A 14,643-nucleotide genomic window follows, 5' to 3' on the forward strand; every position below is an offset into this window, starting at 1 on the left:
GAGAGTGGGGTAGGATGAGAAACTGAGGCATAGGAGAAGCCTTTCCTTTTGGCTCTCATTCATTGGGATGACCTCTAAATGTCCCTTCCAACTCTAAGGATTCTATGGTTCTATGTTTCTATATCAAGGTAAAATTCACTAAGAAATTTTAGACTTCACATTCTCAAAATCATTGGTGTGCTTATGAATCATGGACAGGGGCCTCTGCCCTTCATCTGTCTGGGGTAGCTTAGGGTTGTCTTTTGTGTGTGAGAGGATCTCCTCTGGGGATCTCCTGTTTCTCTAAAGCCCTTCACATCTAATAACCAATCTGTGCAGTAACCATGTGGGACTGGTGTATTAATCCCAGCTGAGAGTGGTAAAGTCAGGTGTACAAAGCACAGCTGAGCTCTGGAGGGGGCAGAAGGACAGCCTATTCTTGACTCTCGAATTTGTCTTTGCAGTATGTTGCAGTAAAGGATCTGGCTTTGCTCTTGAAAACACAGGAAAGAACGGGTGTTGGCATGTTACTCTGGTGTCTCAGGCTGAGGTTGACGAGCCTCAGTGAGATCTTGAGTTCACAGTGCAGATCTATGCTGTGGATCATGCACCTTTCCTTCCTTTCAGGGAACCGCTGGGGCAAGCCCACGCCTGCCCAGAATGTGCTTTCTGCCTCCTGCTTCAATTGCACAAACTAAACTTTCTTGCCTAGCAGGTCATGCCTTGTCCATGTTCTTGCAGTGGTAGGGAGAAGGCTTGCAGATGCTTTAAGAGTGCAGGTCTAAGACAAATGGCTCTGCTCCGTGCCTGGCTGGCCTTAACCTTTGCATAGAGCTGCCATGGCTGCCAACCTCAGGGCTCTGATAACATTGCTATATTCTTCTCATCACCGAATATCCTAGGTGGACAGGCCCTTTTTCCACATTTCACAGACCTTCTTTCCTCTCAGTTTATCCATGAATTCCTTGCTCATCCACACAGGCTACCTTTTCCTGATTTCTTATTCTTACTGATTCACTGATGTTGCACTTGGAAGAAGTGGTGTTTGAGTGCCAATCAGCTCTCATGGGCCCCCTTACCTTCTAACACTCTACCCCATGGGACTTTCCCATATTAACTCCTAGAGCTAAAAATACCTTCTATGATAAATGGCCCAATAACTATTAATAGTTCCAGAAACAAAACCTGAAGCTTACCAACCAACACCCTTTGCTAAAGGTAAGCAGGCTCTGTTAGCAATTTACTGGGAAAGTGAGTAAAGAAAGCCCTGAAAGATCACCCCCTTGGCCTCAATATATCTTCTGGGAAGAACTTGCTACAGACCACGAACTAAGGCTGCCTGTTTGTTTCCCCTTCCTGCAGACAGGGAAACATTAACCAGGCCTGGTGATTTATTTGTCTTTCGGGAGACAACATTGCAGCTTTTTTCTCTTTTTTTTTTTTTCTTACTACAGATTCTTTATTTTAATAGGATTATTGAGTGCTGACTTTTAAGCAGACAATCAGTATTTCAGAATATTGAGGGGGGGAAAAAAAAACCCACACACAAAAAAAGAGAGAATAGAAGTAAGTTGATGCCTCACTGTACCCATGTCACAGCCAAGGAGCTGCTGAGTGTTGCTACTGCCACTCATAGCAGTAGGAGACATTTCAAGGAGAGCTGGGGGTTCGGTACAGCCATAGTGTATATTCACTCAAAGAATATGGGGCACCTGCTGAGGAGACAAAGGAGATCTTTCCCATCAGGATTAATAGAGAGAGACTGGCTTCACTTACTACAGCTCATTATAGAAAATTAGCAATGACAAATAACATATGGCTGTGAGAGGCAGTGTGCTCTTTTCACCTTTTCCTTCTCATTTAATGAAAATAAGCTGCAATAGATTGATCAAATGCCACTACTCTGAACCAAGATAGTCAGTGTCTGATGGGTACTGAGCTGCTTGGGTTTCTTTGGTTTGTCTGCCTTTGCAGAGGACTGTAGCCCAGACTACAGTCAAGGTGGTCTCTCTGAATTACTCCCTAGAGAATGATGATCTAAGGAAGCTTATTTATTTATTTATTTATTTATTTTTGTGAATGAAACACCAGATGCCCTTCTCAGGCCTGAGAGAACTCACTTGCAAAAGCAGGGTGCCCAAGAGCCAGGCGCTGAAGTTCCCCAGCCCTCTGTTTGAGCAGAGCTCTGGGTCCAGGTCTCTAGAGTTTATACAGTGCCATGAATGGTGATGGTGTTGGATGGATTTAGTGCAAGAACAAGCTTCAAAGAAAGAGGTGGGAGAAATAAGAAGGGCATTTTTGCCCTCTCTCCTGTCTGTCAATAGTTACCACTTTTTTCCTCCCTACTTCTTGTTATTTAGATTTATTTCCATGTGTGGTTGCTTTTCTGCCATAGAGAAAATGCCTATGTTTAAGGCAGAGTACTGTGACCCTTCTTCAGTGACTTATGTACAAGGCAGGCTGTAGGAGACTGAGTTATGGTGGTTTCCGAATCAAGCATGCTACATCTAGGATGCAGGAGGACTTTTTTTCCACACTTTCTGGATAAAAGAAATCCCAAGCTTTAACATCCAGTTTCTTGCTTCAATGGCCATTCACTCTTCCTGCAAGAAATGCTTTATCTTCTCTTTGTGGAGCATTCTGCTAGACAAAACAGCCAGTAGACATGGGAAAGCCTTCCCTGAACATGAGTGGATCACATCTTTGCATTTAGTGGGCTAAGTCATTTATACTGAGCTCTGTTGGTCTCTTGTAAGGGAGTTTTCCTAACTTTCAGTCAATCTTGTACCTCTTTTCCTGAAGCTACGTCTGCTTTCCCATTATGGGGACAGCAGAACTGGCAGTGCTCATGAAGTCCTCCAGGCAGTTTGTGTAAGTGTCAGTGCTGTGTTCCTTGGGAAGTAGTGGGCAACCATTTAGCTGCTGCTGTAAAAATTTCTGCTGCTGAAAACTCCTGTAGCATAGGGAAGTAAAGAAGTAAGAAGCTGTGATAGGTCTGTGCTGACAAGTGCCTGGCTCCAAGTTTGCTGCCCATGAGTCCTGCAGTCGGGGTGCTTGTACTGGGAAGCCTGCGTGTGGGTTCTGGGGGCAAACCAATACACTCAAAGTTTGTGTCTACTTGGCGAGACAGAGCAGAGGGGTGTACTTTAGCATTTTGCAGTCTCTTTGTTGGAAAAATAATAGATGTGACATTTTTTTTTTTCCCCTCCTTGTAAATTGGGTTGTCATTGTGGAAAGGCTTTTTAATTTTCCATTTCTACAGTAAGATCTATCATGCGTCTTCTAGCTGCCACTCTGATTATTTTCCTATTATCTCCCTTTTTTCCACTTAGTATTCCTGTATTGCAGCTTATTATTATAAACTATTTGTTCAACTTTGCAGGCTATTATAAGAACAAATAGCCTAGTGATGTATTGATTTTTACCTGTGTCTTTGACAATGTCCCAACACCCCCTTCCTTAAGATGCTATTCAACAAGGAGAGAGGGACTGAGTGCCATGCATGCTAAAAAGACAAACATTTCTTTACTCACCCAAGCCCAGATGCTCTTTTCCCAGGCATCATACTTGAGACTTCATTAGAAATTTTAAGAGAAATGCTTTACTGTGGCTGCTGGTTTGGCTGCTTTTCAGGTTCAGAAAGAATCTCTTGCATGCATGGGGCCTTGCGTTTTTTTTTGTTTGTTTGTTTGTTTGTTTGTTTGTTTTCTTTTAAATACCTCTCCAGAAACTTGTCTTATCCTCTTTAGTAGTACAGAAAAATATTCGCATGTGCGTAATATTTTAGAGCTTCTTTGTAGCATATGTTAATCTCTGAGACTAAAAAAATCTCCTGGTCCCAGTCTCGTTTTTAATAGGATAGTAAACTAAGAGGATACATGAGGATTATTCTAATCTCACCCTGGAGCTCCTTCCAGCTCTGCTGCCTATCTGGGAGCCATTATTTAACTGCCTTCTCAAGCGCTCTAGAAAAAGTGTGCTTATCTTGATTTAGCAAGTAACATAGCAAAAGCAAAAGACTGAATGTCAGGCTTTAGAAAGAACAGATTAGCTAATTGAGTGAGAAAAATATTAGGCTGGAGCTGAAGACCTATTGGGGATGTTGTCCCCTTTGCATCATCCTTCTTTCTGCCCTTGGGTATGTTTGTGCGTGGGGGTGTCAAACAAAGCTCAGTCCTCCTTTGATGCAAATACGCATCTGTGGCTGAGATGAGCCGATGCCTCATCCTGCAGTTCTCTAGAGCTGGACTGGAGGTTTCTGTGCACAGAGCTTTATGTACTAGCCACTTGAGGGCTAGAATCTTTATTGGGGAGAGCACCTGTGCCAGGCAGAACAAAAGTCATGTTTGCAGATGGTGGGAGACCAGTGTCTGCCTGGAGGTGACAGCATCCTAGAATGTATGTATGAAACTAGTGATAAGGGAATGCCTCAGATGGTTGGATATTAGGATAAACTTTATCTCCAAAGAGTGGTGAGGCATTGGCACAGGCTGTCAGGAAGGTAGTGGAGTCACTGTCCCTGAAAGTGTTCAAGAAACATGGAGATGTGTTACTTACAAACATAGTTTAGTGGGAAATGGCGGTGGTAGGTGGACAATTGGACTTGATCTTAAAGGTCTTTTCCAACCTTAATGATTCTGTGATAGTTTTGTAGCTGATGTAGACATAATCCCTACACCCAACCCTTCTCCAGAGGTGAGTGACACAGGCAGGCTGATCCAATCCAGGGCTCAAGCACAGGTTTCACCTGTCTGTGTAGCTCACTGGATATTTCCCTCCCCTTCATATTGAAAATAGCTACCTTCTGCTGTGCGACTCTAGTTTTGAATGTATTTTTAGACTGTTTCCAAAAAGCATCACAGAATTTGGCAACCCTACCCATGTCAGGGGGTTGGAACTAAGTGATCTTTAAGATCCCTTCTACCCCAAGCCATTCTATGATTCTGTGATGATTCTATGAATTTCTCAAGCATAGGACTCGCTATTGTTAAAGCATAATAATAGTCATGCATATTTTCTCCTTTCCTCTCCTCCCCACCCCTCTCTCTCCAAGGTGAAATCAGTGAATGCTTGTGCACTGTAAGGAATCCAGACAGACATTTGGTTAGTTAAAATAATATTTCTCTTTATTTGAAAGTGTTCTGTCCACAGCTAAAAGGCAGCTGATACGTTGCATAGTATACCTTCTTTGTTTTTTCAATTATGCTTATTATTCAGTATGTCTGAGAAGGAATGATTACTGGCTCTAACTTCCCACAACAAACAGTGAAGTTAATGGAATAATAAATTAAAGTAGTAGTAGTCCAGATTATAAAATAAATGTTAATACATACAAATATGATAAGAATGATTGATTCGGTTTTCCTCCTTCGGTTTTTTTTAAGTGAAGAAGTGGGAATGTCTACAAAAGATTGTGCTAGTGAGAACATGAATGCAGTTGTCCTGTCCCTGTGAGGGTTACAGTCCCTGTTGTTGCTGCTGCTGCCAGGAGGAAAGTCTCACATCTCAGCTGTGGCTGATCTTGGCTCTCAGGCACTCAGAGGTAAGGGACAAAGCTCCACACACCCCTCAGCATGAGAGAGAGGAACAGTGCAGCCTGACTGCGTTGCATACCTGGGCCGTGGGCTTGTAGCCCTGTAACTGCTCACTGCCGAAAGTTTATGGAAGCAGCCTTAAGAACACCACAAGAGGGAGGTATCTTTTGTCATTCCCTTTTATTTTTCTTTTTTAAGTGATGTTCACATGGGTTCCCGTGTGCATCTTCTCTGTCTGACAGTTGCCCCTGTGCCCAACCAGGGTTCCCCACGTGGGCCGGGCTTTTCATAAGCAGAATGTCAATGAAACACAAGCTGCCACCTGCTTGTTGGTTTCAGAAAGTGCCAAACATACCGAGGGGAGGCAGGAAGCTGCCAGAGAGAACAGACCTGTCAGAGCAGTAGCAGAGCACCAGGGACTTCCCTCTGAGACTAGAGGTGGGAACAGTGCTGGAGTCCACGTAAGGTAAAGGTCCAAGTGTCTTTACCACACCACAGATGCTGATCCATATATTAGACAATGAAAAAGTCAACCACGTTGTGAATTACAGGGCTGTAATTCCATCCTGAGGATCTGATGACTCCAGGAACCACCTGAGCTGTGTGCCTGGATGCAATTATAATCCTGTTGTACATGGCAGCTGCCTGGCACTTTTTTTCCTCCTTATGTCCTTAACATTGAGGTAGAAGTTTCAACCAGTATTAAAACACACAAAAGAAAATGAACACAGTTGTAGTAGGCCAGTAGTCCAAGGACCTTCAGAATTGGCAAAAACTTTCCCAATGTGGCTTCAAAATGTGTAACTGAAGTAGCAGAAACACAGTAATCTTTAAGATGTCATACACACAGTATTAAAAAGTACAGTAATGAGTTGCAAGACGCTTGTTTTATCTACTGGCTTAAGAAGGGGGGCCAGTGATAATCTGTTTGTAAGTTCTACTTCTGTCATCCAATGCAGAGGGAGAACTTTGTGATATCAGATACTATCAGATACATTTGGGTATCCAAGTGTACAGTATGAATTCCTGAAAGATTTAACTGTTTTGAACAGTGACCTAAATATAGGTCACTTGTGTCAGCTGGTTTCAATAGAACATTGCTTGTTCTTTCCTATTAAAAATACATATTTAAGTATGCATATGTGTCTGACAGGAGTAAAAAATATATATATCTGCATTCCTTCTGAAGTTTACAAGGAAGATCAAAGTAATATAACAGTAATAGAAAACTTTACAAGGCAACTTAAATGACATATTGTTCATACCATACTCAAATAAAAGGAACACAAATCACCAACAGTGTGTTTTGTTTGTGTGTGTTTTACAACCCTTGTAATACTAAAATGAGTTTATGTTAATACCTAATGAAAATAGTTGGACTACATCTGAGGGGCTGCTGTTAGTTACTTCTACTGTACTCAATACCATTGAGTAAATGAGCTTCAAATTTCACTTAAAAGAACTTTGTTAGATTGAATTTCATCCTGTTGATTTAATTATTGGCAGTAATGTGCAAATACATTCAGTGTAAGAAAACATTTAAAGCCAAAGGAAAAAGAAGTTGTTCTTATTCTTACAGCTCTTTTTTTTTGTGAAATACTAGATGTTCCAGCTTTAACACTACATTTTTTAAATGGGGAAAAAATCCATGAGTAAGGAAGACAGATACTGTTTACAAGTCTTCAAGGAGAACGTTTCACTGACATTAAAGGCAACTTTTGCAGACTCACTTGAAATGTATCAATTTGTAATCTACACATTTACAAGAGATGCTCTGCTCTGAAAGCTGTTTCCCAATCTGTGCCAAAACATGTGAGGCTGTGCAGAATGCTTCTGATGATAGACCTCCAGGCTCTGTTTCTCCATAATTGATTTAGTTATTAGTTATGCAGAGAGGGAAGAGATCCCTGAGGCTTGGTAAAACAGTATTCAGTTACTAAAAGCAGCCCTTTGTGAATTAATGTCATCCTACCACCTCTTTCTGCTCATTATTCCTTCAAGTCCTGCTTTCCTGGACACCAGCTGTCGCAGAGGAAGTCTCCAGCCTTTTCTTCTCCTGCCTCCCTGGCTGGCTGAAGTTGCAGCAGCACGGTCTGGAGAGTCTCCTTCACCACCTGGATCTCCCTCTGTAAAGACTGTGCAAGCTTTATTAAGGAATAATTCTATAGGTGATTGGCAGCTCCTTTTCTCTTTCCAAGTTATTTAATAAGTGGTTGTTCTGCTCACACCAGATGGCCATGGCGATCTAATTGTAGCTTCAAGTTCTTCCAAATTGTTTGGATTAAATATTAATACATTTCTCTCACTTGCTTTAAAAAATAATAATTAAAAAAAAATCCAGGCAAAGTTCTCAAGTAGCATTATTTAGCACTTATAAATTGGAGAGGGAATGGAGGATACTGCTTGGATACTGGTCTCATGGGAAGGAGGGAGATGAAGATGCTATATACCGTGAAGACAACCATGCAAGCTGTTGGTTTCCTGCTGGATACAGGGTGGATTTTTAAGCTAGAGACAGAAACCAACAACCACGTTTCTGTGAATGAAACCTAAGGCCATCTTCAACCATACTGAGGCCAGTGTTCCCTGCTGTACAGACACAATAACAGGGCAAGGACCTCAAATTGGAAATGTAAAGGTCTCAAGGGAAAAAGAAATAAGCTCAGCTCTAGCAGTAATTCAACAATAGGATTTGTGAGAGAACCAGAAATGCACCTTTTTCGGGGGAAATGAAACAGGTTGACACCGAAACAACTCACTTTCAAAACCACAATGCAGAGGAAGAATAATGGACGAGGACAGGCTTTATCCTCTATGGAGGCCATCCGTTATGAAATGTTGTTTTACCCAAACCTGATGTCAACACAATGTCAAGAAAAGAAAGACACCCTCAGGTTATGTAACGATAAAAAGTGAGCTTCTACCTTTGAAAAATTGTGACTACACAGAACCACAGGAAAGCCATGCAAAACACAGCTACTTCAGGTAGTTACAGGCCTCTGAAAACCCTTCTGGCTGCTTTTGATTCTGTTGCACTTCCTCAAAATTTCATCTCTGTATTTTTATATTTATTTAGTAATTATGATTTAATTCATTCACCAGGAGTATTCATATTTCTACTTTCTGGACAGCTCTAATAATGTGAGTGGATTCTGTCTCTGACTACTCACAGGCAGTAACATCAGCACCCACTAAACTTCTTATCCTAGGATCTCAAAACACCATACAAGGACAAATCAATTATGCCTCGCAGCTTCTCTGAAGTAAGAAACATCATTATTCTCTCATAAGTGCTCCTGGACTGTCTACTGCTCTGCAATTCAATCAAGAGGCTCTGCTGAAAATTCTTCAACATATGAATACCATGAAGCCTCTGAAATTTAATTAGTTCTGATGTGCAGCCCCTGACTACATGCTGTTATTTGTAATATCCCAAGCAATTACAAAATTCTTTTCAGGTATAAAGATAAATTGAAACATTTGAAAAATTGGAGGATGAAAAAAATATATAAGATGTGGGAAGAAGCTCTTAACCAATAGAAAGATGAGGGCAATAAGAACGATGACTGCATAGCCTTACCTACAGCAAGATTCAATAAACTGTATATGTTTCAATAACAGTGTGGTGTTACTCGTAACTCCACAGTCAGCTGTAGATCAGTAACAGTCAAGCAAGTCCTTGTGGCTAGGAAAAATACATGACATGAGGCTGAGCATGGAATTTCTATCCATGTTATGGAGGTTATGACTGAATCACCACCTTCACTCATTTAAAAAAAGCAAAAAAAAAAAAAGCAAAAAAAAAAAAAAAAAAGGTTATTTGCATGGGTCTGTATGTATTTAAGCATGACTCCCTCATGCTTAAATTCTCTATCCAGTGCTGCAAATGTTGAGCCAGTATCAAAGGCAGGATCCCAGAACAAGTTTCAGCAAGGAATATGTTCTGGTTCTATTATCTTTGAGTGAAAAATTAGCAAAATCTCTCCAGTGTATCACAAGTAGTAAGCTAAAGTACTCGGAAGCAGTGTCACACAAATCCAATCCATTACCTGCAATAACAACGCTACTCTAATGTGGTCTTGAAGCTTTTTGCCCATTTGACTATCTCTTTAAAAAAAAGTCTTGTGAAAGATCTGTCAAGATCCTCCTGAGGAAGGATATTTGAGCTCACATCATAGCAGAACTTATGATTTTCAAGAAGATAAAAGCAGATCTATCTAATGATGGTAGAGTTGCTTAACTTTTAGTGGGAAAAAAAATAGGCCATTGGTTCATCAGCATATCTTCTGTTCTCCTAGCACAGATGTTTAGAGAAAAGAGATAAAAAATAGATATTACCAAACAATTGTCAACCTATAGGAAATATTAGAAATATTAGATTAGATATTAGAATAATTAGAATATTGTAAGGCGAAAGGCCTTGGAAAGACAGCTGAGAAGGTGTCATAGAGCTGAGATAAAGGAAGTTAATCTTATGGGATTTTAGAGAATAACTGCAATTTTGGACATCTGGAAAGGAAATTAAGAGCAGAAAAAAATCAGAAACAGTTTTTATTTATGTATTTTGCTTGTTTTTAGCAGCCGAATGCTACAGTGGCTGTAGAGAGTACCTCACCAGAATGTCACATTACAGTGGTAGTGAATCCACGTCAGGAATTTTCCACTTCCCTTTTCCATTCATGTCTCCCTCCTTCACAGCTATAAGGAATAGTTCTACAAAATAACCTAACACTCCTGCTTAACAGCAATAACGAAAACCAGAATTACCAAAACATTTAAAAAAACTTTTCCTTTTCAGTGATCTGGATAACAGCTGTCTTTTAAAACACCTGCTCTAGTGTGATACGGAAGGCAACCAAGTGCCTGGGTGGAAAAGCACTGACCTACCTCCATCACAGCACAAACAAGAAAGGTGGAACCACATTCTCAGCGTAACACGCCACAAAGGGCCAATTTTCCTGTCATCCAAAATAAAAACCTAAGAGCATACCATTGCCAATCCTCACTCGTGTGGGATCCCGACATTACTTACAAGTTCACTCGGTGAGATTGCTCAGTGAAGTACAGTCAAGGACTGAATTCTACACCACTGGTTCTGTGGAAAATTTGTACTGGTGTAAAGCAAGATGCACACAGGAGCCTGACGCATCATAACAGTGAAAGACTGGCAATGTACCTTCTAGTGCCTAATGGACACTTAGGCACAACACTCTATTTTCAGAAAATCTGTTTAAAATGTTCACTTTATGTTGAGGCATAGAGATTGTACGTGGCTTTTAAATAACAGTCCAGCTTCCAACAAAAGCTTTTTCACCAGGAAGATCTATTGCATGCATTCAAGTTGTCTATCAAAATGCAACTGCTAATTAAGAAAAAAAATGACTGTGAAATTGCAATATAGGCTCCATTTAATTTTACTGGGAATTCCAGCCCTTTACTGTCAGGAAACTAACACCTCTCATCAGCTCTGCAGACACCAGAATGAGTCACCTCTCCTTTGGTTTTTCCAATTAATGATGTGGACTGTTTTCTTACACTTTCCAGTGATTAACTGTAATTGAATGTTTTGTGAGTTTATTTGCCTATACTACACTGAATTTAGCAAATATATCATAGATGAGTTCTTCTCCTCCTTCCCCTCCACTGTTTGATGCTTTTTATACAAAAGTAGAGATTAATATTTACCGTGAAAAGGTTCAATATTAAATGAGAATCCCAAGTGGGTTTGTGCAAATCCTCAGGACCAAGAGATTTCACTAGATTTCTCTTTTGTGCAGGTCATGCTGGCAATTACAACTAGCAGCATGGTTGAATTAAGTGTTTTATGCCATCAAAATGCAGAATGAAAAACAATGACATCTGGGATTTTTCTTCTAATACAAACTTAATAATTAATCAAAGCTATGACACACACTAAAACATTGGCAAATGGCTCAAAAGCATCAGGAATTTATTTTTCTGTGAGGTCTTTAGAAGTGGTCTAATAACCAGACAACAACACTAATCTACATCTTTGCAGCCCCCTAGATTTTTGACCTAATGTAGTTTGTAATAGGTATACCTAAGATAGGTTTTAGGGGGCAGTCTACTGATGCTAATGACTGGCACCAATCTCAGTGCTGGTTCCTGCAACATAGGCAAGTTACTAATGAGTAAATGTTTAACTTACAGGCACTGGGCAGTTTTTATTAAAAACAAACAAACAAAAAGCCCAGTCTACAGGCCTGTAGTGTTTTGTGGTAGCTATTCTCATTCCTTTTTGAAGTATAGCACAGTGATTACACGTACCAGATGGTAACATTTTATGCATGTTGGTCTGGACTACTTCTGAAATAACAACTGAATTTTAATGAGTGGTAGCTGAATTGCTGAACTGCTTCTCTATAGGTCCCTATGTTTTAAACATTGTTTTGTATTTTGTAGCTTATGGTCTTACTAGGAGGACCGGGATATCACAGGGTGTACATTTCTTTATTTAGATAATGTGAGCTGAATTTCACCAATACAGGAAACCTGATCTGTATCAGACAGCTGTGGCTAAGAATGAGTTTAAACTACAACTCTTCTCAACTTCCAACGATTAGGTTTAATCTTCTCAGCTTACTTTTGCAGTTTCAGCAGCTACAAAGAAATGTAAAGGGTCCATAGAAAATACAGCTAAATACTACGTTATGTACTTGCAGAGTATTTTCATCAAGAATCAAAAATGCAGGGTTTTTTTTTCAGTTAATGCACTCTGCATAGCAAACAAACTATGATCAGGTCTGTCTTAGTAAACAGGTCTGAATATAAACTTCAATAGAAAAAAGCTATAAATCTAAACCTCAGTTTTCTATGAGAGTTAAAGAATGACATTCATTTGTGAGCAAACATATGTAAGGGAAGGAAGTAGATGCTGCACATATACACAAGATAGATACACAGAAGTTGCTCTGATAAGAATGCTTATAAGAAATACTGGGGGGAAAAAACTGCAACGGAGCACGTATGCTGCAAATATAATCCACAGAACATTGAAGCTATACTTGTGGTAAGTACAAGAAGTCATCTTTTGGTAAGCTTCTCTTCTAAGCTTGAATGCTTAGAAGATAAAGGTTTGAAGTAGTGACAAATTAGTGACTGGGTTTCTCCTCTCCAAATTTAGCCACAGCTAGAAATAGATGCTCAGTTACCTAAAACAAGGTAATATATCCACACGTTCCATTGATTCTCTTTTCTAGTTTTGTGCTGCACTTTTTCCTGCAGAACTGCTCACTTAGAATCATAGAACGGCATGGGTCGAAAAGGACCACAATGATCATCGAGTTTCAACCCCTCTGCTATGTGCAGGGTCACCAACCACTAGACCAGCCTGCCCAGAGCCACATCCAGCCTGCCTTGAATGCATCCAGGGATGGGGCATCCACAACCTCCTTGGGCAACCTGTTCCAGTGGACTTCACCTTGGGAGGAACTGAGTCCTTTTTAGCACCATCTTTACCTCAGATCACCTTCAGGTTTCTGTAAGAGCAACTCTGCTCATCTCTCCAAACATGAATGCACTCATCCTTCTTCCTTATCCACTTGTTGACCACCTCTTTTCCACTGAAAAGTAACCAAATATTCTAATCTTCTTCAATCTCATTGGTTCTTATTCTCTTTTTCCTTTCTTAGAAGATCAAAGTCTCATTTGCGGTAAGTTTTTATGAAAGTCATAAATGAGAGAAATATTCTATGCCATTAAATTCTGAAAAATTTCCACAGATGAAGGCCTAACAAATGCCCCTGTAAAGGTTAAGCGATCTTCAATCAGATGAAGCACAGAAAGAGATAAGAGTGCTTTATAAGATACCTCATCCAGCTATTTGCTCTGGAGTGTCAGAGGCAGATTAGATTGCATAGGATACCATATGATGCCTCGGCTGGCAAGTTTTTTCAAAAGAGAAAAAAAAGCCAAGTTACACCTGACCATATACACAGCCTGAGCCAACGATGTAGAATTTAACTAAATCATGCCGATGAAGGCATGCATGTGGATGCTTGTATTCATGCAGTTTTTGGTAGTTGTTCACTTATGTGGGCATTACCAATGAAAGGATTGTAACAATCCTTTGTAAATGTAAAAGCATTTCAATGCCTAATGTCAATTAACAAAGAAATAATTTCAGTTTAAATCGATTAAATATAGATCAGACCAATGGTGAGAATGCACTGTAGGACAACTTGTTGCAACAAGAAATCCCACTTTAGCAAGACGATCTTAATATATTTAATCTACATTAAGAACTACTACTCAAATTGAATCTGAAAGTATTTTGCATCATACGTACTTATGTAGATCGATACATAGGTATAGATATATCAAAAAGGATATGAATTGTACCTTCATCAACTCTGCAGACTGAAGTTTGCAGCTGGTCTTCCAGATGCACCAGTTTCTCACTTATTGCTTCACATTTCTCTCCCAACTCTGCAGAAAATATGAAGAACTCCTATAGGAAGTGGAAAAAGAAATCATGTTTATTACCAACTGTACTTTTCTACCTAGTGTTTGCATCAAACTAAGGGTGAAAATAAAATATTAGAAAGGGGATATGATGTTTTGAAGTGCTAAGATATTGTTTGAAACCTAATCCAAGTTAAAGAGATAAAAAGTTGTTACTACACAGTAATTTGTTGATTTATGTGGATTGGAATGAGCTTGTGGTTTCAGTCTATTTCTCATCAGAAAGAAGTCAGTCTCACTTTCAGCACTGGATTAAAGGAGTGCGAAGTCTGAACTGCTCTCTCTTCTCCATGTTGTCTCACCACAGCAGGGGAGGGAAAGTTCATGCTGACTACACCATTTAGGTTCCTAAATTTCAAGTTGTATTTCTAAATATGATTTACACATTGAGGCCATTTCAGCATTTCACGAAGCATCACTTTTGGCATCTCATATAACAAAAAAAATATACTTGCTGCCTGAGGAAAGATTTGGCTAGAATACTTAGGAACAGTGCTCAACTGATCAGAGAAAACACGTCAAATTCTTAGGAAATACAAGATGCAACTACACTTTGTTACTACATTTAACAAGTACAAATCCTCAAAAATAATGGTTGTCCACCTCAAACTTTATATAGACAAATGCTTCTTCTATTATAAATTGA

The 14,643-nt window shown here is 39.8% G+C and overlaps 1 protein-coding gene across 1 annotated transcript in view; it reads right to left on the minus strand.

Moving 5' to 3' along the window:
- Window positions 1-7,093: 7,093 nt before the first annotated feature.
- The window catches only part of DISC1 (disrupted in schizophrenia 1), a 193,789-nt gene continuing 186,239 nt past the window's right edge, over window positions 7,094-14,643 (minus strand). The window contains exons 13-14 of the mRNA XM_003640955.5: window positions 13,866-13,983; window positions 7,094-7,650 (exon numbers count right to left, since the gene is read on the minus strand). Of these exons, the coding sequence (XP_003641003.5) occupies window positions 7,502-7,650; window positions 13,866-13,983 (267 nt within the window). The 3' untranslated portion in view covers window positions 7,094-7,501. The remainder of the gene's footprint in view (window positions 7,651-13,865; window positions 13,984-14,643) is intronic.

This window comes from Gallus gallus, chromosome 3 (assembly GCF_016699485.2).
Source record: "Gallus gallus isolate bGalGal1 chromosome 3, bGalGal1.mat.broiler.GRCg7b, whole genome shotgun sequence".
Lineage (NCBI taxonomy): Eukaryota > Metazoa > Chordata > Aves > Galliformes > Phasianidae > Gallus > Gallus gallus.